Genomic DNA, 27,415 nt, shown 5'->3' on the forward strand with positions numbered 1-27,415 from the left:
AACTGTGAAGAAAATTATTTCCAGTAAGTTTCTTTAAACAAGCAAGTTGGTCACTATTTTTAATATAAGATTATGATCTCTCTATTCTTATAAAAGGGGCAACATAATTGGTTCTTCAAGTAATAGCGAGGAACTCATAATTTAAACACATTGAATCAGCACTTGGCTACTGACCGAGTTAATACTGTATGCCATTGAGAATGAGCTGTTAACATCCCCCCTGAAAAGGGAGTTCAGTTCTCCAGAACAGATGACATTCATTTACTGATCAGATTAGGATTACAATGGAAAACTCTTACACAGCACAGCTCTCCTTGGAGAAGGTGTGTGCATGTGTGAGTCTCTTTTAATATTATATAAATATACAAATAAAAGAAGATCTTGTCTGCACAACACAGGACAAGCTAAACATGACTGTTTTCGTTATCTAACCTTCTGATAAGATCTCTGCACAGGATTTTTAAAGAGCTTATAGAATTGACTCTACAAAGCAACTTGTTACTCTTCTACTAAAGGCCAGATGTTTATTTCAGTAATCTGTTTAGTTGTAGCCTTCCAGAGACAAAGGATTTAATAAAAGGGAGCAGATGTCAGCCACAGCTCTATTGTTTGGACAGGACATGACAAACTCAGGCTGATGTGATGTTTGCCATTCATGCAGCAATGGTGTCAGGGTACACAGACATCAACTATCTAAGAACTTATGTCCCTCACCTCCAAGGCAGGGAGTCCAAGTGCAGCAGGACTTCCCCTAGACAAGCACTGAAGGCCTCGAAACTAGTGCCCAATGCCTGCCTGGGGTAGGGGAATATTCAGGGGAGTTAGTGGCAGAATCCGTAAGTATTATGGATGGCAACAGCTGTCACCTCCACCTTTTGTGCCCTTTCCAGCTCATCATGTCATATTACAAATTGTTTGGATAAGAATATTATCAAATCAGACCCACGACAGGAATTTGAGAAAGATGGAAACATCAGGGAGTTAACTATGGTAGTTACATGAGGTAATGACTAAAAGACACAAAATGACCATGTTGCACAGAAGCTCTGCATGCACATGTTTTAACGTGGACACAAGTGGAACAGTAGTGGACTGAATTACTTATTTCATCCTGGTTGTTCTCTGACAACAGCCATGGCCTTTTCTAGACATTGTTCCAAAATACTGCTACGTCCATATTCTGTGCAATACTATGTGACTTCAAAGTATTACTGCCACTTATTAAGATTTCTTGGCCTTTCCTCATATATCATTGATCCTAAATTTTAGAACTAGCCTTTTAAAAAGGACTTTAATTAAAGTAGGCACAACATCTTCAATAATAAAACCTGTTTCTTCAAGAAAACATGGCACAATAGGAAGTTTCTGTTTCATGGAAAGGAGAGTTAGGATCCTAAACAAAAATTGTTAATAATTATGTCATACTTGCTAATAAGTTTTGCAGAATATCAGTGTAATGAATATAAAAATGAAAAAGAAATGTGCACTATTTTCTACTACATCCTGTAAAAGTAACAATTCTAGTTTTACACCAGTCCCTTTTAAGTGTTTTAAAATACATTAACACCCTACATTATTATATTTAGGAAATAAAAAAATCTGCAAACAGAGCAAGGTATTTCCAGAGATGTCTTTGACAGCTACCATCTTTATGTGAAGGGATGATTTACAAAATACCTGCTACTTCCTTTTGAAACAGCTATTAATGAAGTTTATTTAGTTCAAATAAAAACCATGGTGTTCAACAAGAATGTGCTCTCTCTCCACTTCAGGGTAAACAGCAGCACTACAATACATTACTGAAATGAGTCCTGACCTCACCGAGGAAGATAAAATTCTCAGATTATTTTATTTTTACTTGCTGAGCTTCTACTTTTTAAACCTTGACACTGGGCAAGCTGGCTATTCTACACGTTGCCTCTGGTAGCACACTTCCCTCTATAAAGTACGTATTACACAGAACTAAAGCTCTTTTCCTCAGGACACACAAAAGCAATGGAGAAGTGGATAGCAAAAGCACAGGCATAGCCTGAAAGTTATAACCAGACCCTGCAAATGGTCTGAACAGAATCTTCCTATCATAGAGAAGACTCTTGGGCAGGGGTTGCTTTCCAACACCAGCTCTGCCTTCTACATTCCTCATTTGAGACAAGGCCTTAATCAGGAAGATAAACAGTGCATGTCACTGGCCTCTAGTCACATTCAGCCTAGGGTTTGTGGATGCCTGTGAGCCCAAAACTGCTCCAATACAACTGCAAAAGGTAATTAAGAACAATTTCACACACAGAGCTTAAATTTGCATACAGGAAACTCTGCTTTTGATGGCAAAAATAATTAGTCAAGAAAGTTTTAGCACCATCAACCATTAACAACTGTTATATGATCTCTGAGCAATTCACATGAACTTTTATCTAGTGAGATCATCCCTCTTCTAAAAGCAGACCTGGACCAATAAGGTGCTAAGTGAATCAGATAAGACATCTCCAAAGGTGCAGAGAATCAAATGTAGACTTGCTGGATACCAAATTAGCCTCACAACTGCTCTAGCTCCTAAAGTGAACACACTACAGCAGGCATGCAAAGGTGAATTCTGCCACGTTGTTTGAAGATCTAGAGACAAGAGTTCAAGCTCTCTGTACCTGTAGGCACATGATTAATAACAAACTCCCCAATGACAGGCCAGGGCAGAAAATCTGAGGTGGCCTCTAGCCAGTTTTGTTAAATTCTCTTCTTTCTTTTATCAGTGACCAGTTACTTATTTGTGACACCTATAAAAAAGGAAGAAAAAGAAACATGTATGCATCTTTCCATGATCTTAAAAAAAAAAAAAAACCAAACAGAAGAGAATGATACATAACAATGCAAAGAAATGAGTGCCACAATAATTGTCTGTGCACTGAATAGTTTCCCAAGAACACTGCACCTCTTTCAGCAGCCTATCTTATTTCTTTGTTGTCTATACGCCTTTGCTGTTTTGTTGGAGCTGACACCCATATATTACATTTCAGGGAAGGACAATAAATACCACATATCTCTGTCTCTACTGTTGCCCACTAGGCACTCTACCAGGACTTACCATAACACTCTAAACCATAAGAACAGCTTCAAAGGAAAAAAAAAAAAGAGTCAGCCTGCTATGTAAGTATTTTCCCTTAGGCTCAAATTCCCACCCGGAGACAGATTTCCTTTTAATTTTGGTTGGCCTAAATTTCAGGCAATCTCCCTTCAGTGGCAGATTTCTGCATATAAAACTGTCACTGGTCAAAGTGTTAACTTGCAGCTTCACAACAGTGCAGTTTCACTGCAAAGTGCATATTTCCAGTCTTCTGAAAGATCCAGAAGTCACTTCTAGTCTAAGAAGAGTTGTATGCAGCTGTGGAGAATTCAAGAAGAGGGAGGTGTGAGGCACAGGCCTAATTTCAGACATTCAGTTTTCCAGCATTTCTGGCTTACTGCTTAAAGAGTTGGGCTGCTGCAGGGCACTGCTGCCTGGGTAGAGAACCTTGTAAAAGGATGTTATGTAGATACTCACATACCCAAGAGCCATGTCACTGAAGTTCACAAGCAGGTTCATGCATCCGATTTGTCTGAAATGTACACGCTCCTCTCACACACAATTTTATAGCAATGCCACTAAGATGAAACAACAGACTGTAAAGTCACAAAAAGATGTAAATTATCATATTGCTGGTGCTCTAACATAGCACTTGTGTGTTAACACAATTATTTGTGTTCTCATGTGCTTGCAGCTCTTATCTTGTTCACAGGAAATAAAAATTGTTCTTGCCAAGTACTTTATCTCAAAATGTTTTAGCATAACTCGGTACTGAAAAATGGTCAGTACATCTCAGAAGACTGAGAAAAGGAGAAGGTAGATTAATGGTTAATGTATCTGCAATTACATCAATTCAGAAAAACCACAAGGTCTTGCTCGCACTTCGAAATGTGGAGTTTGTCCCTTGGTACCAGAAGAATCCCTCCTCCTGTGGTACAAGACACTCTGTGAACCAGTAAACATTGATCATCTTTTTGTACCTTTCTCCCCTCTTACATGAGCTGTCAGATGTTCAAATGGTAGACACAAATCCATTTTGGATACTTACTGAAACCATTAAAGACAAAAACTTCTTCTAGCCTGAAGTTACATCCTGAAAAGTGATTATTTCAAATGGTGATGATCTACCCAGGAAAATCTCTTCTAAGATTGTACATTGCTGAGGTTTTCTACTAAGGAGAAAATGGGGAGAAAAGAAATCCCAAAACTCTTAATGCTAATACTAACACAGAAAAACCAGTATAGCTATGAACATAACATTGAGTCATGGACATCATATGCTTGTGAACTTCTATTGAAATAACATGACCAAAAGAAAAAGTGTACCTATTTTGCTTTGCACTGTCTAGCCCTCATACCTTTAGAGGAACAGCAATGGACCTGACCAGTTTGTATCGTAAGTGTGAATTGTCAGCAACAATGCATAAGCCAGAATAAGTACATAGAAAGTCTGTGGTAAGACTGTAGAATGCAGAAAAACAGAAAGAGTTTTTTAATAGAGAAAAGTGGATTAAAAATTGACTAGACACAAATCAGAAATTATAAACTACAAATTTCAAACTCAACAGAAAACTCAGTGGGTTTTTTTTTCAATTTAAATTACTTAATAGGGATTCTGCTTTAGTTATTTATGTCAAGATAAACACATGAAAACACTCACTGTGGAAATGACAAAGAGAGACCAGATGTGCAAGATTTGCTGACTTTATCTAATTGTAATATTTTACCCCCTTTCCAGCACTAATCTCCTTTGCCTTCTGCATAATGTTTCGCTCCACTCTATTACCTAAGAACTTCATTAATTAATGCAGCAGGTGAACTCATGAATGTTGGAGATCCCACACATACTTTCCCCTTCATCCTAGAAAATATAGTTTCTTTCAAAGCATGTTTACTCTTTATAGATGTTCATACAGACAGTGAAGTCTAGTAATAGGATTAACTCTGCTCAACCAAAATGGCTATCAGCTCAGCAGACAGATTAATGAAATCATCTCACATGTTGCATGACATCTTCTGCCTTGCTAATTCCAAACAGCGATTTCTAAGACTAGGTTAAAACATTCTATAAAGGCAATCTGAAAGGGTAAGAAACAACAGCTTAAAATGTTGCATTTCCTAGGCAAACTAAAATCACACAGAACAATATAAAGGTTGTTATTTGTAAGGGAGGGGCTGATCCATAAGGGAGGGTAAAATTCCCTTCCACGTCCCAGATACATTTCTTTGATTGACTTACCTTACCTGGAAGTAAGAAGATAAGAGTTATACTGTTGAGGTAAACAAGTAAGGCCAATACAAAGCACATGGGAAGGATGTTAAATACTTTGCTTCAAGAAGCCAGTTAGCTGCTGCATCATACCCAATCTGTTTGTTGCAGAGGATCCTAAATCATTTTTAATGTGCTTCCTGTACTAAGATAACAGTTGCATTGCAGTCAATAGGCTCTCATCAGATCTGAGCAGCACTGTTGAATCTGGCAGGGACTAAGCCAGAACCAGTTTGGATGTATATATCAAAGGCTACTGCTTCAGCTTGCACTGGTGGATGGAGAAGCTTACACCAAAAAAACAGCCCACCCATCAACCTGGTGTCAGATTTACAGCAAATAGTGCTCATTTATCCTAAACACTCTGATTGCATAAAGACCCTCCGAGCATAAATGAAATTTACACCATGACAGCAGCAGAGGAGCTTAATTACAATAACAATATAACTCAGTCTAGCCAATGTTCTCATTTACTGCACCAAAGACTTCCTACTGAATTTTTGTGCTTAGACTAGACCCAAGCAGCAAGAATACCACAAATCCCCAGCTTACAGTGGTCTCAACAAGGCACTTTACCATCAACAGGCTGTACATGAAGCATGTGACATTACCAGTTTTTACATTCCTGGAGGGAATCCCCTAGACAGCTCTAGGACTGACAGAAGAATGAACTGAATTTTCCCTGTATGATCCTTACCTGATCCTATTGCCCCATTAATTCAGATTCTACTGGAGAAAGCTCAACAGCAAGTCCCATGTTCAAATGGCCAGCTGAGTGTACTAATATATTGTCCACTGAGAACCATAACAGCTACTTACCCCACAGTACCGATCATCACTGAATATCTGTGGTGGCAGTGGGTTGCCTTGCGCAGGCTGCCTGTCCTCAGGAATATTTTTATACATCCATTGTCTCTTCTCCTCTGACATGGTGATATCCACTTCTTCGAACTCTATGCGATTGGCTTCCAGAAACCTCACCACATCCTGCTGCCTCTTCTTTATCTAGATGAAAGAAGGAAAATTTAAAAAACCATAGTCAGAGCAAGTCCTCCATAACACAGATATGCTTACAAATCTGAGAACATTCCTCCTCTCCCATTCCACTTTCACAGGATCACAACTCAGAAAAACAAAGGAGAAAATATTTTTTTCAGTTTTAAGTTCATAAAAGTTAAGCCCTTCTGTTTCTTTATGTGTTGGCAAAGATTATACTTCCTCATCTCACTTCTATAGGGCTGTATGTTTAATTCAGCTGTGGCAATTTCAGCCTTTACCCTCCAAAGATGTTTTTAAAAAGCAATCTGTAAGGGTCTCTTCAGAAGTAGAAGATAAAAGAGGGTGTCAGTTTTCAAAGACATTAGGGGCTACGTTTTTAAAGTATACAGGCACCTAAAAATGCAAGCTAAACAACCTGGCAAGTCCCAGAAGAATTTACTCCTAAACATGTTCCTTGAGATGAACATGTCAGTACATCTGAAAAAAAACCCCCACCCCAGCTACACACATTTTTGTTTTCCTAGATACCTACACATTTTTTAAAATGCAGCTCAACAGTTTCCTGAGCAAGACTTGTTGAATATTTAGCTAAGAGTGTCTGTCTGCATAATACACATGCCTGAAAGTAAGCATGATGTCATCTCTTGAAAATGAACTTTATTGCAAAAAAAAAAAAAAAAATGCATGAGGTTTGTATTAAATGTAGGGGGTTTCTGCCCCTCCAAGAGATTATCATCTTTATACAAAAGCCTAACAAAGGCAGAGCACTGGCAGTTTTTAGCTCATTGTAGTTAAGATTGGTTGTACTCAATGATCTTAGAGGTCTTTGCCAACCTTAACAATTCTGTGATATTTAGATCAGCCCTTAAGAACTAGCTGGGCTTCAAGCAGATACACTCAGGTAAAGACAATGTCTGCCTCAAATAGAACTTTATATCAAGACAGCAACCTTTGAAATGAAAGTCTGTGGGGCCAAGGAAAGTCACCTGGGTTCATTCAGCTGAGTCTGCTCTGCACTCCTTTCAGTCCATACTGTACTTTTTGCATCAACCTAAGGAAATTAGTACCTTCAGAAAGGAACCATAGATTATGTGCTGTATTTTTTATAGCTATCATCACAGTGTTATTTGAAAAAAACAATCAGCTTTAATAATTTTTCAGTATTCCTGGAGTGTCATATCTATGCAGTTGCTGGCTGGCATAAAGCCCAGGTGGATGAATCATGCCTGTGGGTATCATATGACCTAGATACTATTCGGAAATCAGAGGATTTTCAAAATGCATGTGCTAGTTGCTCCTGTCACACAACAGAGTCTATCTATCTAAATGCATCACAAAAATACATAATTTTGGAGGCAATACTGATGGAATCCTTATTTCCTTGAAGGCAATAAGAAGGCAGCCATCCCAAGAAACTACAAATACAAAGCTCTCACACAATTACTGTCTTTCTTAACAAGTCGACTGCACAGTAAATTTGTGTCACGGTATCTTATTCTTTTTCCCTTTTTTGCACACACTGGTACAGTTTTTTAGGCAGATGTGAAAGGATCACTTTCACAGAGAAGGCAGCTCCTCAACTTGCATGCAAATAACGCATTATCAACAACAGCAAAATCACTGCATCATCATCGCTGGTGGTACCAAAGGCAACACACCTTTTACTACATCCCTAAAAATTCCAAATGTAGAAGTGAAAGACGAAAACAATTTCCTCTGTTTTTCAACCAAAAAGAAGCTGCAAACGAACACAAAAGAGACAGAGACTGAGATATGCTTAGCACGAATATTAAATATCTGGTTAATCAGAAAGGAGATGTCTAAAATGATGCATGGGAGAGGTCATTTCCTTAAAGTGAAGTGCTGTTAAAAGGCACATGAAATCCCTCCTGCACTGGTCAGAGCAATGAGCAAACTCCAGAGCAGCTGGGCCAGCCCTTTGGCCCAAGGCCAGTTGGCATCCTCCGGCCAAAGCTATTAAACCTGCAGCCTCTCAAAGCTGCTGCTTGCAAACTGTACACTGGGAATGATCCTTGGCATGCTGTAACATCTAAATCACGGCCACAGGCTGCTTGTGAGACTCTAAGTTAGCCTTGGCCAAAGCTGACTGTGCCAGCAACCATTCTTCAAACAGTTCCAGAGTACCAGAGCCCTCCATTCTCAGGGCCAGGACATGCACCAGTACAGATGTATCCACACAGGCCCATTTTCATCTGCTTTCTTTCAGCAGCCTGTAAACTGAGCAACTTAGATTTAGTCATATCCCTGTTATTTTACAGTTCACATCATGAGAATTCTCCCACAAACATGAATTTCCTAATGCCTCATTTTATTTTTATAAAACTAATTAAGATGTTGAAGTGAAGTAAATTGGGGTTGTCAGTTCTTTTAGCCATAAGCCTTACAATTCTCTACATGACATCTGTATGAGTTATCAGCTGTGGATGTACCAGCTGCATAAAACTAAACAAAACAGCCTGAAAATTTCAAGCCAAAAAAGTTGCATTTTCTCCTCCCCAATTTATTTGATTCAGGCCTATAAACTGAAACAAGAGCATTAGTTGTATTTAAAATCCTATTAAATTATGCCTTGTTGTTTAAGATGGATGCTCAGAGCATCTGTCACAACAGAAGCCAGCTGATTATTCCCCAAGAAAACCACAGGACCTTTGTCTCTGTCTGCAACTGGATCTGTGCCGCAGAAGTGCGTCAGCCTCACAATCCTGCCTGCAACTCTCATCTGTGCTTACTCGGAGCCCTAAAAGCTCCCAGCGTTCAGCCACAGGAAACACGGAGCAAAGGCAACACAGCACAAAGAGCAGTGTCAGTTCTCACTTCCTCACTAGCCTGTCCTGTCAAGAGCCCAGTGGAGAAAACTACATCCTCATCTGACAAACTACAGAGGTGGATGGTACTCTTTGTAAAGTATCTTGCTGCTACCAAGGCTTCCAGAGTCTGATGCAACTGAAAAGAACCTGGAAAAAATAATCCTATTGTCACAGGTGCCATGTTCAGAAAAACTTAGTTTGTGGCTATTCATATACCGCTTTGGAAAAGCTTTTGTAGTCTTACATGACAGACTCCTTTAGCATCAAAATATTTTGGGTTTAATACCTTTCAGCACACCAGAAGACACCGTAAAATACATCTTTAGAACATATACCCACTGTGACATTTCAGAGGAAAGTTTTTATGTAATACGATCCTAATCGATCTTTAAATGCAGTGAGAAACCTCTGATGGAGTTAATAGTCTGCTATTATCGTCCAATATTGCCTCCCATATTTTTAGCAGGGTAATTCTTTTCTGAACATCATTTCTCTGGGTTTGGTTTTATTGTTAATCTATATTTCTATTCACAAAACTAAGACAGGAAAAAATCCACAGTGACATCTAAATTTTATCCTTGTATCCAGACCTGGTATCTTTATTAGGATTAAAAAGAAGCAAAAATAGGATGTCCATTGTGATATATAAAACTGCTAAAACGAGCTAATCACTTAACCCAATTTATAAAGAAAGTTGACTGTAGCTAAATTACTCTTTCTGTCATAGTTTTCATTTTTTTACACTGATTTGCAACAGGTAACAGAAGGATACATTTTCACACTGCTTTGTAGAAATATTTCAGACATACTCAGTCCTGTCCAGGTGGGACCAGTGTGATTATCTGTTCTGACTTTCAGCATCCCTGAATTAATTCCTCTTAGGAGTAAAGGGTTTCTTTGGACTGTTTTCCTCTCTAAGCTCCATTCCAGAACTGATAATAACAGAGTATCTGCTGGTCTTTGCAAATTGGTCCCACAATTAATTGACTGTCTTTACTTGAAATATTTGCTTGCTTCTGTTCAGAATCCACCTCACTTCAGCCACTTCACTTTTCATGTCTTTGCCCAGACTAAAAACTGTTCTAAGATTTCTGTTTCCCACACAACTAATATCAGATCTCCCAGCTAAGCTGAACAGTGATCTCCAGTAGCAAAGAAATCATATGGCTCATTTAGTAGTAGAATGAGAAAATGAGGATGTTACCATTATAAATCATGTCCAAAGTGGAGCAGAAGTTCAGAAAAATCAGATTACATCCTCTATCCAAAGATCCCTGGAAGCTTCTCATCCCTTCCAACTAGTGACAGTTTCCTTCTTTTTTTCCCTGTCTGTGCTTCTTGAACCTGTTTTCAGTTCTCCTGTCCTAGACAGGCTTGCCTACTGACAGCTGCTGAACCAGAGGAACATAGCATGTGGTCTCTTCATTACTAAATGTCAGCTGCATTTCATCATTCTATACTCTTTCAACCAAGATACTCAATACCCTGCAAACATCTTAGTAGTCCAGGATTTATCTAACTCAGGATAAATGACGATTACTTCTACTCTACTACATGCAAGATGACTCAAGTAGCAATATTACTAGGAACTGTGCCATGATTAAAGAGAACTTCTCTGCCTTTTTTCATTAGCCCAGTTAATATAAATGGAACCAAGCAGACACATTCTCAGTTTCAAATTTCTTCACAGTGTCAACAGGAGGAATGTTGCTCAGTGTCTGGTGCTCAAAAAGTGGATGTGGAAGGTTGGTCTTCTGTTGTAGACTCTGCCCCCCACCTTCTGGAGGTAAAGCATTCCTTGGGTTTCTGTGCTCCTGCCTGCAAATGGAGGGAATGACAGCAGGTACCACTCCCTGCATTGGCTAGTGACTGAGACGTGTAGCACTGACTGTTTTACAGCCTCATCCTCTTGGAACTGCAGGAACTGAAAGCCTAGCCGGAACTGTCCAGTCATTCCAGACAGATCCCAAGAACAAACAGCCATCTTTCTAACACAAAATCCCACCCCAAAAAAACATTCAGACGACACATGGTGAGAGAGAACAAAGCCTTATGAGATTATCTTCCAAGCTGGCTTGTCAGACCACAAGCACATTTGAGAAGCCTGACATTTAAAAAACAAAAACTGAACGCATGTCTAAGTTCACCTCAAATACTTGTTTCACAGCCTGGCACACCTGTGCCTCTAAAGATGGTGATGGTCCTGCTCATTTTCTTCCTTCTTTTTAATTTCGTTACTCTTTCCACACACCTACCCTCACTCCAGAACTGCATCAGCCACGTTATCCACCCACTGACTCAGCCAAAAACTGAATGTATTGCATTTGGCAGGGGCCAAATGCAAAATGGCAGTTTGATGATACAACTCAGCAGATCTCACCACCGGCTGTCACTGGAATGACACAATGTTCCTCCCTCCTGCCAAGCAGCTCCTGCAGCTTTCCTTGCACAAGCATAATGCAGGAACCAGGGGAACAAGGGAAGGAGCATCAATAATGTCAGCACCACAATCTCATCAGTTTATACCAGTAACAAAACTGCATCCTAGGAAAATGGCTCAGCAGTGGCTGAAGCATGACCAGTTACAGGTATTTGAAATATGAACTGCATAAGCAGCATTTGTGTTACATAAACACAAGCTCAACTCACTCCCACAACTGAAAATATTATATGTGAGCCTCTGTCTTTACAAGTCATGCAAACAGAACCAAAGGGACTTTTGCAGTGTAAAATGCAAATGTAATATAGCTACTGCAGAGGATTACTTATCTTCACTTCTCACACAGATGAGGCTTAACATACACTCCCAGGTAATGAGATACTACGCTCTAACAAACAGATATAAGCCCTAAACACAGTAAAGGAACAGAATCTTAAACGGTGTTAACACATCCTCTTCTTATGTGTCTCCTCTATCTTTCTGCTCTCATAAAGAAGCAATAAAAAACTATCCCATGGTTTCACAAGGTTGAAATGCAAATCCTCATGGTCCTGTTACATTTGAGACCTGTAGTGGCAGAGATTTTCAGCCAAATTTCTCTTTTCTTTGCCTGACTTAGGAAAGGAGAGCACAACTGACCCCTGGCAATTTTTATTGCAGTGAAATGGCAGCACTGTGACAACTTTACAAAGGTTCATATGATTAATTCATTGTTTTTGGAACAGAAGAATACTACTCAGCTATGTACATATGAAAAAAGGATGAAAAGCTGTGATGAAGAGAAGAAGGTTAATAGTGAAGGACATTTTAAAATAAAAATAAACAAAAATCAGCACTGCATAACTATTTCCAAAAGTAAAGTGAGTGGCTCTCTGCCATAGCAAACACTGCATTGCATCTGACAGAAGGAAAATACTGCCTTCTCATAACAGGCCTCCAAATAGCTAAAAGCACCTGAATACTTCATCCTCAAAAAAGAAAAACCAACTTGTTTCAATATCCTAAAAACTGACCACAGAACTTTGCAACCGGAAGAGAAACAGAATGGTGTGTGAACAGTGGCCACATGCAGCCAGCACTGCCCTGGTCTCCTGCTAGCAGCAACCTTCCGCTTGCACACAGAGATATAATTAAGGACACACAATATGAAGCACTCTGTTGAACTGGGAGGGCAATCTGTTCAGCTTTATGCAAAATCAGTCTGCAGGTCTCTGGGAGCTGCTGAGACACTGCTTAGCCAAGGACTCGGCATACCTTTGCCTCTGTGCAATGTATGTATGGTAACTTCGAAAAGAATCCAGTATTTAAGAAATGCCATTAAAATTTGAGACAGGTTTGGTTTTTCAGAGACTCTTAACCATGAGCAGTGAGCAAAGGAAAACATTTTCTATAAAGCTACAAAGATAGTTAAACTGATCCATGCCCAATGCCTGCTAGCCTCATATTTTCCTAGCCAGACGTTGCACTGTGATAAATGCATTTAAATCTATTTCTGTGTATGCACATAGGTCTATCACAAGGTGAAGGGAAAAGTTTATTATTTAAGGCAGGTTATCTGAAATCATTGTTCTCTCTGCAAGTAACAGAGTAACATTCTGAAACACAAGAGTCTTTAGCAAGTATAAATACAACTATCACTGCCAAAACCACGAGATGATGGGAGTTTGCTCAGGGGTTTACTAGGTATTGTTTCAGTAAGCATAAAGGGAAAGGGAGAGACAAAAATGGAAAAAATGGAAAAAGGGGAAAGACCAAGAAAAGAAAAAGAGAATGTTCTACAGAAAAATCACCTAGAGACAATGCCACACAGGGTGCCTTTGAGATGTGCGCAGCTGAAAAAGTCTCTGAAGTCATACCTGAGTCTACTTCTTTTGAATTCTTCTGTATTTTGGGAAACAAGACTTGCCACTGATGTACACAAATGAAGTAAGTGATTCCATCATTTTCTTATTGCAGTAGGAACAATGTGTTCTTACAGTGTTGAAAATCCACTTACACATGAGTCTCTGCTGGACTGCAGGAAAACAGATGCTATAAACCTCAAATTTTGGCTCATTGCTTCCTCATCAAAAGAATGCCATTGATGCCAGATCTACCTTCCAATTAATGGTGTGAATTTTTTTCTATGGCATCAATGTGGAACTAAAAAATACAGCATTGCGGTGGAAATAAAAAATGGCTAAAGCAAAGTGAAACTTGAAGATTTTGAAGCAGGAATTGAACCAGAACTTCTAAGTCTCACTGAGTGTACAGGCAGCTCCAAATTAGTGAGGCAGATTAAGAGCCAAAGGACTCCATGCAGACTGAGTAACACAGCCAGAAGATTCCCTGCCCAGCCTGGCAAGTAGCAGGTGACTGCCAGATTAAAGGTCCGGATGCAAAGCTGGTTGTTCTAGCAGGGGAGCTTGCAAAGCCTGCTGCCAGTTTAGACTATAACCTACAGGAAGAGCTCCGTTCTGTGGAATTACACTATCCTGAAAACATTTCTATTTGACAAAATGCATGCTTGAAATGGTATTCTTGCCACAGATACAGGATCTTTCCTGGTCATAGGTATTTTCTTGGGAGGACACTCAGAAAGCGTGCTGGTTCTTCTACGGTTCTTCACCTCTAACTAAAACAGATGGCACATTACCAGAGCTTGCTCATAACCTGATCTGATTTTAAAAATATCTCAGCCAACAGTGAGCAAAAAGTCAAAATTATTAGAATTATGTATTAGGACCTTTTTTTTCTTTTAAACAAAGTTGAGGATCTTAGTGGCTAGCGCAAGAGACAAGAGAAACTCTGAGCAGCTTGAAAGATGTCAGGGATTCGTACAACATCCTCAGCTATAAAGAACTCCTGATGGAACCATCCTGCAGGGGTAGACTATTGCTTCAAAAGGCTAACAATTCAAATCTTAGCTGGCAGCTAACTTCTTTCAATAGATAGATGTTTTTGTTTGCAATTTACCATATGTTTCAGTAGTTGAAGAGAGTAGTTAAAAAGAAAGTGTCATTTTCATGCATTTTTTCTGCAGAAACCTTTCAAAGATGCCAGAGAATAATTTAAATCTCCTGTTTAGCATTCTACATTTAACTCATCCTCATACTACTCCCTTTTGTCACAGTGGCGTATTTATAGCAAGTATTTTGCATCACGAAAGAAACCCTTTCAACAAGCAACAACTATCTTCCTTTTCAAAATACAAACACATAAATACAAGTATGATAACTGCAACCCTTATTATTTCAACTACTTTTCAGTACCTACAAACTAAATGCGAGTTTTTCTCTGATCTCCATGCTATATTACATTTATTCATGTTTATTTCTTCTGATTTCTCCAAGTTTTTTGATTCTGAGGAATATCCTTTGCTCCCCTGCAAAGCTCCAGTTCAGCAAGGTAGATGAGAACTGTCAAGTCTAAACTATTGGAAACTCAGCCTGCACTGATGAACAGAAAGTCGATGTTTCAGTCTCACAGTTCTGCAGAGAAAGCAGAGTGGGGAATAGTTTAGTGTCTTGCACATGGGAGTCCAAAACTGCTACAGCTAAAAATCTGCAGGGATTTAGAGATGTCGCTTTGGTGTGTGCATCAGATTGCTCAGTAGAATTATGATTTTGTGAAGGGAAGTAAAACACAATTAATCCCTTTTGTTTCTTTATTTTCTTAAACTGTTAAATATTTGGTAATCGACTAAAGTTCACTGAAATAACATCAAAGAGAGCAGCTCTATAAGCAGGTTTTGGAAAGTAAGCAAATGCTCTAACACTCAGCAATGTGCCCTGGCAGCCAAGACAGAGATCCGCATCCTGAGGTTCACCAAGCACAGCATCACCAGCCGATCCAGAGGGGTGATTATCCCACTGCATTCAGCCTTGGTGCTGCCTCACCGCGAGTACCGCGAGCAGTTCTGGACCCCACAGTTCAAGAAGAATGTGAAGGTCCTTGAATGCATCCGGAGGAAGGCAACAAAGCTGGTGGTGGGGCTGGAAGGAATGTCCTGTAAGGAGCACCTGAGGGCCCTGGGCTTGTCTCTTCTGGAGAAAGGGAGGCTGAGGGGCAACTTCATGACTCTACAGCTTGCTGAGGAGGGGAAGTGAAATGGGAGGTGCTGATCTTCTCTCTGGTATCCAGTGATGAGATGTGTGATACCTGTGTCAGGGGAGGTTCAGACTTGTCATTAGGAAGCCTTTCTTCACAGGTAGTCAAACACTGGAACAGGCTTCCTAGCTTAAGACACATTTGGACAATGCCATTAATAACATGCTTTAATTAACTTCTGGTGAGCCCTGATGTGGTCAAGCAGTTGGATTAGATGATCATTTTAAGTTACTTCCAACTGAAATATTCCATTCTACTCTAAATTCTGCAAAGAAAAATAAAAGTTTAAAACCAAAAAATCCCCCTAACAAGACATTCACAGACATTTTCTATTATGTAACATGTTTATCACCTGAACTCTGAAGATGAGTACAGAGAATTGACTTTTTTTTGTGACGAGGTGAGTCAGCAGAACACAGAAAGTGTTTGAACTAGTTCCGTGTATTTATCAGTCACATTGTTTTGTCACAATGAATAAAGCATTCCCAGCTGTATTTTCTGGATATATTGCAAATGAGATACAAAAGAAAATTTTCAGCACTAAAAAAGTAGGTCATGTTTCTTCCTTCTCATTAGCTTTAAGCATCAAAACCCAGTGGCATAGGAATATTTATCTATCAGAATGGATAAAAACACCTAGCAGTCCAGGAGACAGAACAAATAATTACCCTTGTTTCGTCTGGGTGGGGTCTTAGTTCTGCCAGCTCAAGATACAAGTTCTTCTGGCCATCTCCTACCATAACCATGACCTGCACCCTCTATATTTTGTCACTTAGGACCCACAGCCCAAGACCCAGGTACATCCAACTGCAGCTCCAGCTACTTCTGGAACAAGAGCTGGTGGATGCAGAGTGTGGGTCCGTAAGATGCCAGGTGCAGCAGTCTCCTGACAGCAAGGCAGAGGGGTTAAGGCACATCAAGGCAAGCTTGAGGACTGCAGTACTGTCTAGCCCTGCAGTGGCATGCTGTGTTTAATGGAGAATCCTTGTGTTCCCACATGAACACAAGGTCACAGCCATATTTCTCCCATGCAGGTACTAATCCTGCTCCATGAATTTGGGGAAATGGCAAGTCCCCTTGACCACTTGGAAAAAACATCTAACCTTTCCTTAAAAAGGACTATGCTTGTATTCTCGTTCTCTCACCTTAAAGAAGTGGAGATACTACGATTCCAACATGTTCCCAAGAATTTCAGAAACAAGTTTATGAAATAAAGTTGTCGATGCTTTCGCTATTTTCTCCTGACAGTTACTATCCACACAGCACAGATGTGTCATTCTGCCAACTACAGATATACACACCCCTGACAATGCACTCTATAATAACAGCTGTAACAGCAGTGCAAGTCATTCAGAATTCATTGTGCTAAGTTTTTGTGGATATTTACCAGTTTTCTCAGCACTATATGAAACTGCAACAGAAAAATGCACTTGTGGCTCTAGATAAATGTCATATTTCAGATAAAACTGGACTATATTACTGCAACATTCTCTCATGTTTTTGTAAGACTAGGAGGATGGATTTTCTAAACCAGGGCTGACTGCCACTGCCATTATTCAGATCAGTAACAAAATTATCTTTGACTCAACTGAGCAGAACAAGGTTTCTAACCTTATTAATAAACATCAACATTAGTTCTCTTTCAACAAATGCAACTATATCTGTGCAGCTTGTGTGTTTTTGCAGCTCTGTATCTGTAAATTCTCTTTTCTTTTATACTTCTGCAGACGGGTTCTTAGTGACAAGGTGCATCCCCAAACACAGCAGCCATCTGATTGTTATTCCAGAAACTGCAGACACATCTCCTGTAAGGTCAAAAGGAATCACCTCCGCATAGCCGAAGGTATTGCTGAATACCACACTGCATAAACCCACAGACTTTCAGAAGTCCCTGGGGCCTGATGCTGGGAACCTTTACTAGAAAACAGACCTTGCTGCAGGCAGGCCAGTTTGACTGAGCAGGAAGGGACTGCTTGCACATCAGGGCCATCATAGCAGTTGTCTTCTTTGATCAAAGACTAGTTTTGTATCTCGTTTCTAACTAATTTTAGCTTCCTAGCTGGTTCCTACTGAAGAATGTGATGCTATCTACATCCTTCAAAGGCCACTCCTGTCTGTTTCTACATAAACCTATCAGATCACTCATTAGAGATGTTTCAGAAAGGCTGTCTGACCTTAGGAGATCCAGATCCAGATCAAAGGTTTAATGCATACTTCAATTGCATTTCTTTAGATTGGACAGGGATGATAATTTCACTAACCCTGCAGCAATTTAATGACAGGTTTCAGTTGCTGATGCACTATTGTTCACCAGATCAAAGGAAGCTTCCTTTTAAATTAAGATAAACAAAAATTCACCTGATGTTCTCTGAAAAACACAGATTAAGAAACCAGTCTTTAATTGATTGTAATGTTACTATTAAATGGTTCCAAATAATCACTCATAAAGGTTTTAAGAGCACTGATAATACCCAGTATCATCCACTGCAGCATATGAAAGTGCCAGGAAACAAAACAAACTTGTGAAAGTTCTAATAGCATTTACACTGTTAAATTCTGATGAATTTTTCTGAGTCACTTTCTCTTGCTTCAAGTGGGACCTATCCAGTGGGTTCAGAGGACCTGTGCTACACAGACTGGTGAAAAGAATCACAGCAGGCCATAACTCCCAACATATGAAGGTAAACAATCTTCTACCTTTTTGTAACAGCACAAAAATCAAAAAGCCAAAGGGAAAGCATGTTAGCACATGTGACTGGAACATACACAATCACGTTTTGCTTTCCATTTAATATGAAGCACAAGTTCATGGTTTCAGGTCTCTTCTCACAAACAAAAGCTCTGAGGGTAACCCTGCTGGCAGAGTTTGCAACAGAACAATCCCATGACATGGGACATCCAGAAAGCCAGGAACTGCCTGGAGTTCTGCAGCAGGCAGAAGAGCAACTTTGAAGTTACCAGCACGGAGGTCTTCAACTGCCCCTTCCATCCCTGTCAGATAAAAATCTTTGTAACATTGTTTACACTGATGTTACCTTTTCCTAGGTAGGAAGGGAACTATTTTACTCCACTGTATGTCCCCATTAGCCAGCAGTCATATTAATGGGTATCTTATGTTGGTATAACTATTCTGATATTCCGCAAACAACTCATTAGCTGAAGTAAGGTACATAAACAAAGCTTTTAAGTACAGGCCAGACACATGGAACAACATAGAATAATAGAGATAGGTGAGCAAGCACCAAGATTTCAGCCCTCTAGCTTACACTGAAGATAGACATCCACAGCTGCGATAAAGGAGAAGGCATTTTTGACACAGCCCCAACAGGTGCTGACATATCTTGAGCATCCTAAAGGCACCAGGACTTTATTTCTCTTCTGGGAATGCTAAAATCAGTGGTTTATTTTTACTGAGGGATAATTAGCATTTATAGGTGATGCAAAGGTTCAAGTATACATACATAAACATATATATAGCCATATCCACATATATACATATATGGATATTTGTATCTTTCTGTATATGTGTGTGTATGCGAAAGTACATATCTACATACGCACATTCAAACAAAATGCAAGTTGACACACATGCAAATGTCACTCCCAGGCATTAACTTCTGGAATTTTATTTCTTGCAATAAAGTAACAAACATCTTGTCTTTTCCCATACTGTCTTAGTAGGAATGATAGGGATTAGTTATCCAGGGATAGAACAGCAAAACCAACAATAACAGACCCTGGAAGTCTTAACTGTGGAGACAAGGTCTGTCCTACCTCAGGGAGATGGGCAGCAGCAGAAGGGCATACTGTCACTGATGATTCACACGACTCTCCCAACAACCTGCATCTCCTATGAACTTCTCTTCAGAAACCAGCTAGCAAGACAGTTACTCCCTTTTCTCTGTACCAAATTAAATTACAGTGAAGTACAATATTAAATTTAGACTAAATAAGCTTGTTTACTGATGTAAAATCAAATTGATTTTCCCTTCCCCCACTAATGAGATAGAAATTAACTTGTTTTGAGAAGGTTCCTCATCGCTGTAGCTCTTACGACCACAAAAGGAGGATACACACATGCTTTAGACTCAGCCCCATCATTATGGTGATAGATGTCTTACAGTAAAGTAGCACACCTGAATGGAAGGACTGCCTCAGCTTTGAACAGATTTAAAAGATTTCACCCCAAAATACTTCACAGATGGAGGTCTACAGCCCACATAAGATAAGAAGGGAATTTTAGTGTCTGTGTTCTCTTGCAATAAGATAAACTACGTTAAATGAATTGCCTGTACAATGTTTGTATTTCAGTCACTGCTTCTGCTCAGTCACCAACAACTTTGAGTCATTCCTTGAAAGATCAGGTCACACTTTGCTCATCTACATGAGACAATGAAATCTGATGTTTTCAGAAATGACAGGCAACAGTGACTTAGGTTTCTGAATTGAGTCCATCTGCCCATCCAACGGGTGCCAAACAACATACCAACCCCAGGAGAGAAGATTATGGAAACAATCTCTCAGCTACTGAGGAATTCGGAAGCTCTTCTGAGCTTTGGCAGCTATCTGCAGGCTGTTTTCATTGACAGTCACAGGTAAGAAACACTACCACCACCTCTACATTTACCCTCACCTCACCAAGGAGGAAATTTGCCAACTTAAGGGACTTGCAAAATGTTAACTGTCTTCTGTAAAACTTATTAAAATATTAAGCTGTTAAAAAACACTGACCTACTGGAACATGATCATGGTTTTTTGGATACAGGAGATTTCAACTAGGAGTAGATTCCAGGGAGTACTGTGTTTCTGTGTTCATTACTCTTCTCAGCAAGCTTCCACACTGAAAGGAAAACAAAGATTGCAGCATTTCCTTTTGGACAGACTCCCTGAGGGGGCCAACACTTGAGGCTGCAGGTGAGGAAGCTGTTGCCCTTGGTGTACCTGCTAGTAAAGAGATACAATCTGGGTTACCAGCTCAGTGACAATTCTCTATCTTCAAGCTGCGCTCAGATTGATAAACACAAAAGTGATACTGATTTTATACAATGAAGAACTTCCTTAAATGCTATTTTTCCTCAGCTCCCAAATTCTGGACATTCCTGAGTAATTTGTACTAACAAATTGCATGCGAGTTAGCTTTTACTTCAACACTCTTTTTCATTTATTCTAATCAAATTCAGTTATATGCAACATCCAGCAATCACTGGCACTACGATCAGAGTCAGGAAAAAGAATTTCTAGACTTTAACAATATGGATGGAAAATTAAGGAGAACATGTCACCATCAGTGAAGTATGCCCATCTGGGGACTTGCACATTGATACTGCTGTACTCCACAGAAAACCAAAGGGGAAAAGTCTTCATAACCTCAGTCAGAACAATACCTCCTTTGAAGTTTTATTACAGCTAATTGTAATCAAAGGTCAGTAACCATCCTACTGCACATGACTCTGTGTAGTCCAAAGCATGCTCTTTAAAGTAGCATTATTTCTGACATGATCTATCTGCCAAGAAGAAATGCAAATATTTGAAAAGCACTAGAGCATACAAGAATGGTGCAACAGTTAGGTACTAAAAACCATACACAAATTCAACTGGCATCCTTGTGACTAGAGTTCACACTCAGTTCCCTCCTGAACACATTCCTTAAGCGATCTGAACTGCTGTTCATAGGCTCACAGTTCTCTCCATCACAAGGCAGGAGAATGCAACTAGAGTTTAGACTTATTTGCAATACAGACCTGAAACCTAGATCCACAGATAGTCAGTCCTTAAGGTGAAAACCAGCAAAAGCCTTTAGCACTGACCTCCCTGCCTCACAGAATTCAGAGTCACGAGTGAGGCTCTCAGGCTCCCTATGTCACAACCCTGCAAAATAGGACTGACAGAAGCCAGCAAAGATGAATACGAGCCACCTGACCTGATAATAAGAAACTTGAGGAAGGATGAAGGAACTAATTTTGTTCATCAAAGGGACTAGATCCAGAAAGTCCCCAGATCTCTCCTATGGTCTTCATATAATTGCTAATGTCCAAGATGTGGATACACTTTGTGTCCAGTCACTGAGCAAAGATCCAGCTTTTTTCTTCCAGTATCACTCCTGTGGTCACAGCAGCGTTCTGTAGGTGCACAGCCAAAAGCACCACCACCTTGAACAAGTGAATTGACACATGTGGGATTCATAAATCAGGCTTTGAGGATCCAATCCAACCAGTGTATCCTCAGCATGCTGCCAGATGTTAGACAATACTGTGGTTAAGCACTTAAAATACTGCTACTTCCCATGTAAATATTGCAGGATCACTTCTGAGTATAAAGATTATTGTCTCATTTCTGAAAAGCTAGCTTACCTGCTGCTCTGATCTGATTTTACAAAATTCAAATATTAAAAAATCATTATAATATTTATAATTTACAAAGCTTATTATTTTACATTATAGGTAGTTGAACTTCAGTAAATCACATGCAACAAGTTGTAAATTCTCCCAAGTGACCACGATAACTGATACTGTGGTCTCAAAAGGTACTTGTATCACTCAACCAAATCACTTTCAGTTTTGACTGTTTATGCTTTTGGGGTGCAGAGAGGCAAAAAAAAAAAAAAGTTCAGATGGTGGATATTCTAGAAGTGACATATTCTAAGTTAACTTATTCCACACCTCCAATAAGAAGCACAACCTTTCTGAGAAGTCCTGTAAGAAATGTTGAGTTACAATGACTTTTTGCAAACAAGGGTGGAGTTGAAGTTCATCATCGATCGGAAACCAGCTTATCCTTAAGAATGCTAGCACTGTATTTGTCTTCATTGCGTTACCCAACAGCACATGAACCAAACAAACATGACTACAATTATTTTGACATTCCAATGTTTTATAATGTGATTTAAAGGAAACAAAACAGGAAACAAAAAATCCAATTCATTTGACCTCCATAATACGCTTAATCAAAAGCAGAGCTTTAGTCTCATAAAACCAATATTTGCTATAGAAACAATTTAACTATAACTGCACCCATCTTATCAAGCTTCCTAGTAAAAAATCCATAATCCTCTTCAGTCGCAAGAGTCAAAGTCCAAGTTTTGGTCATTTTAAAAAGTCTATTTTTTTCAGGTTGTTGCTGTTCCTCCCCAAACTCTTGTGTCCTCCCAAAAATGTTCTCCTGAATAATGTGGCTGAGCAACACTTACCTTTGTGCACTAAAATGAATTCATTTCAGCGACGTGTTTTTCTCATCTTGTGAACATACAAAAATGTCAATGGGAAAGTGTTTCACATCTCTCACTAGTCAGAGCAGATTCTAGCTGATGTGCTATTATTTCCATAATTCCCCCATATTATCTGTTCAGCTCAACAGATGAAGCTTCAATTAATTAATACCACAAAGGAGAAAGTACAAATGAGGCCGTTGTTTGAACTTTCTCCATAATTTGATAGCTCTTCAGTGATATTCCCCTTACCTTATCTTCAGTCCTCTAACTGCAAAACTGAAGTCTTCTCTGGTTTGGCATTTCTAGGTAACTGTAGGAATTCCAGACTTAAAGTTATTTAGCTCATACTATCACCTTCCCGACAAAGGTAGAGCTGCTTTAACACTGAAAACCATTTAACTATGAGTCCATACATAGTACAGTAGCACAAGTGTAAATTTTTATTGATAGACTGGAGAAAGTGAAACACATAAAATTACAGTCACCTTGGAATGATTTGGTGAAAAACACAGGCATAAACTATTTCCTGAAAACAGTGAAGCACTGCTGAGGGAGAAAAGTAAAGGCTACTTTTAAAGTAACCTTTCTCTTAGGCACAAAAGAACACTGATTGTCCTTATCAGGGAGGAGTAGCAAAGCCTGCCTCCCCAGCCCTACAAAGAAGTGCATGGAATTCGAGACAGGGCTTACCAACACAAGTAGAAATTCAGGTCAGAAAGAGCAGGAGACAGTAAGGCTTGTAGAAACATGCCTGCCTGCCTGCCTATTCAGAGGCTTCGCATTGCCATTCAATTCAATCTGCCTAATTCATGCTTAAAACAACACGACGTGATTTAGAAATGTACGCACACGCACAAATGCCTCTCTCCTCCCTTCCCACAAGAAGGTCTCAGAAACTTCTCTACAGAGTCCCTACAGGCTAAACCCACAGTCCAGCTTCCCTAACACTGAAGATCAACGTTGCCACTCAAGCAACAACTGCATTTTGGGATTTGTGAGTTATTTTAAGCTCATGAAGCATTTCTAGTGACAAGTTTTATTAAACAAACAAAAAGCAGTTACTACCACTAACCTCCCGGGGGTCTAAGAACTTTCAGGTGTTTGGAAGATGCTGCAGGGAGAACTCCCGAAACCAAATGAAGGGAAAATTCACATTATTCTTGGCTCCTTCTCATTCCCTTCAATTACTTCCTTATCTCATTTTTTGGAATGACCCTCAAAATGTTTGATGCACTAGACTCTTAGAATTATGTGTGACAATTATATATTTTTATCTTCTTTAGCACAAAACAAATTACACCAAGTATCGGGATCAATAAATACTTTAGTAGCTTCCAGAGAAAGTTACATTTATGCAAACTAAAGCCTTTTCTGAGTAGACAACCAGTGTATTTCTCAGGAACATTTCAGCCAAATGCCTGTCATTTGACCAGGATATTCTGAAGATTTCAGAAGGAGTCATACACAAAGAGTTTAGCTCATTATATTTGCCAAAACAGAAGCTTACCCTAGAGACTACATGGACTTTTCATTTTAAAATAAAGAGTAATTTAACAAAGTATGTCTAGAGAGATTGGGAAAATTAATTATATCACAATGACACTGCTTGTTTTTGTCAGTCAGTATTACATGTAAAAGTTTTTGGTCAATTACAGCAGGTCAGATACTAATCTGAGAAACACCCACTCTTACAAGCAGCTAGCCTACAATTTGACTCAAGCTAACCTAAAGGTAGAAATTAAACCATGGATTCTGACATTTTTAGCAGGAGAGAGAGTAGGATCTATATGGGGTACTCATTTTTCTTGACAGGGAAATAATCTTGTCTCGTGAATTGCACAGGATCCCAAAAAATAGCTGATGTAGTGCTGAAGGCTGGAGGAGATGACCTGTTTGACTTAAACACTTTTTGCTTCCTCTCACTAATGTTTTGTTCTAGAAGGATAATAATAAGTTTAAAACTTCCCTTAAAACTGTTTAGAGACATGAAATACAGTAACCACCTTCTTCTCCAGATGCAGATTTCCACATAACTAGCTAATAATAGTGTTTTGTCATTTTCTTCCATCGCTTAGCCCAGATCTAAGGACATCCCCTGCAAGGCCCACAGAAAATAGAAAAGCCTCCATGATCCAACACTGAGAACAGCAGGAACCTAGCCCATAATTAAAGTTCTTAAATGCTGTGATAACACAGATGAAAGAAAAAAAAGATATGTCACAGCTCTGGCCCTTTATAACAGTACCTTCAATCACTGAATCATCTGTTCTGGTCTTTAGGCTGCACTCAGATGTACTGCTGTCTAGATTAAGAAAGTTTACTATCACCAGCACGCAAACTGTTACCCATATTCTGTCATCTTCTTGCTGTCCAACCCAGAAAAAAAGTCAGCAAGAGAACAGATGTGCAATTTAAACTGCTTGTCAAACTCAGATTTGGTTTGCTGGGTTAATAGATAGTTAAAAGGGTTATTTTGCTCTGCTAACTGCATATGTGCCTTGCAGGCAGACAGGGTAAGGAGAGAGAAGAATCAAAAACTCCTATCAATAACCTCCTTGCAGACTGGAGATGTGGGTGAGCAAACTATTGTGGCGCTTTTCTGCCCCTCCAACAAAAACAAAACACAAAGCTATGTATATTGTTCAGCCCATGAGGCATGAAACAGAAACTAAAACTAGCCTACCACAGCATGAACCAACTGCCCATGCAGGGAAGAAGATGTTTCTCTTATGCATGCTTGATGGACATGGATTATAGAGTTCTGAAGATGCTGTGTTTACTCAGTTGGCTACTGAAATGGATAATTAGTTTTTATTAGCTGTAATACAGCCACTAAGCATTTTGAACACTTCATGCCAAAACATATCAGAACACATACCTGTCATTGTGCCACTGAACTGAAAACTAGATCCACACAGTAAAAGGCTGAAGGAACTGAATACACAATAAACCTTCAGATAGGAAAGTGCTACGTCTTTCTGCAACACAAAAAATGCAGCTGTCTTCACTGCTGAAGCATAAAGAATATCAACTATATCTAAATCCTTCTGATGTTTCTTATTTAAGAACGAATTCAGTAGGATGCTTACACCCAGATTTCCTTAACAGAAAGCTGTCACTTTATATGAAAATATGGAAATTCATAGGTCACGTGCATAATTAATTTAACAAGAGAACGATGTACGAGCTTCAATTAAACAGAGAATGCAGTGAAGCCCTTCAAAAGCGAGTTTGAGAAGAGCTGTACCTATTCCAGAGTATTTCTTAATGCAGAGAGGTGCTGGTGGCCTGAAGTCTGTCCCTAGGCTCTCCTTGTATTTATCTGTCCAGCCTGCCGTGGGTGGCAGGCACCGAGGCACCGCACCTGCCCGGCTCGGCTTCCCTCGGGACGGTCTCCCCTGCACCGCGGCGCTGATCGCCTCCCAAGAGGGAAAGTTTAGCCCCGTTTAATGACCTCTAAGACCCTTTAAACACAGCCAAGATTAGTCCCCTACAAAGGTTTCGGGGTGCTTGGTTTGTCAAAGGCAATTTAGGAACTACTTAAGCTCCGGCAGCCTTGCGGAGGAGAGTTGTCTTTTCCGCCCCCATCGCACACGCAACCGCGGCAAATTCACCGCCGCGTTCCAGGGCAGCTCACGGACGGGCTCTGGGGTCCGGGCCGGCGTGCGGGGACAAGCTCGGAGCCGAGGGCAGGCTGGGCAGCGCGGGGAGGACGAGCTGCCAGCCCCGCGCAGTCCCCGGCCCCGCAGGCTGAGCCCTGCCCGCGGCGGCCCCGCGCCTCTCCCTCCTCCCCGCCGCTCGCCCCTACTCACCGCCACCGAGCCCGAGGAGGAGGCGACGAAGACGCGGATCACCATCTTCACCTCATGAGCCGCGGAGACAGGAGCGGTCGGGACGCGGCAGCGAGGCTGCGAGGAGCCGCTCCCCCGCACGGGACGGGGCCGGGGCCGGGGCCGCCCGGCTCCACCCCGCCGCCGCCCCCGAGGATGGCCGCCGCCCTCCCGCAGCACCCCTGCCCTGCCCTGCCCTGCCCGGCCCTGCCCTGCCCGGCCCGGCCCTGCGCGGCGAGCGCAGCCCCTCTCGCCGAGCCGGGTCCGGCTACCGGCTGGCAGGAGGCAGCGATAGGGGCGAGAGGCGAGAGTGTGTGGGCGGCGCGCAGGGACCGATGGGCGCTGTAGTCCTCCCCGGGCGGGGACAGCCGTAGGACGGAGCCAGGAGGGAGCCTGTCCGCCCCCGGCTGCCGGGGAAATGGAGGCATGCGGTAGCCTGCCCGCGCCAGCTGCCGTGCCCCAGCGCCCGGGACTGCCCGGTGCCATCGTGCGTCTTGGAGAGGCTGAGAGGGGCTTGTGCCGCCCTCCAGGTGCGCTGTCCACGGGCCGAAGTGAACAACGCCTGAAATTGCTCCCCACCCCCGCCACTCCTCGCTCCCAGTTCAGGCTGCTCCTGGTCCTCCCACCCCATGCGGAGCCGCCAGATCTGATCCGCTCGGTCCGGGTCTGGCCCCTTGGTCGCTGCTTACTGCGGCAAA

General features: G+C 40.8%; 1 protein-coding gene across 1 annotated transcript in view; it reads right to left on the reverse strand.

Moving 5' to 3' along the window:
- Positions 1–26,858, reverse strand: part of SH3BGRL2 (SH3 domain binding glutamate rich protein like 2) — a 38,695-nt gene extending 11,837 nt beyond the window's left edge. Inside the window, exons 1-2 of the mRNA XM_039569023.1 lie at positions 26,700–26,858; positions 6,144–6,329 (exon numbers count right to left, since the gene is read on the reverse strand). Of these exons, the coding sequence (XP_039424957.1) occupies positions 6,144–6,329; positions 26,700–26,744 (231 nt within the window). The 5' untranslated portion in view covers positions 26,745–26,858. The remainder of the gene's footprint in view (positions 1–6,143; positions 6,330–26,699) is intronic.
- Between the last annotated feature and the right edge of the window lie 557 nt (positions 26,859–27,415).

Source organism: Corvus cornix, chromosome 3 (genome assembly GCF_000738735.6).
Source record: "Corvus cornix cornix isolate S_Up_H32 chromosome 3, ASM73873v5, whole genome shotgun sequence".
NCBI classification, from domain to species: domain Eukaryota; kingdom Metazoa; phylum Chordata; class Aves; order Passeriformes; family Corvidae; genus Corvus; species Corvus cornix.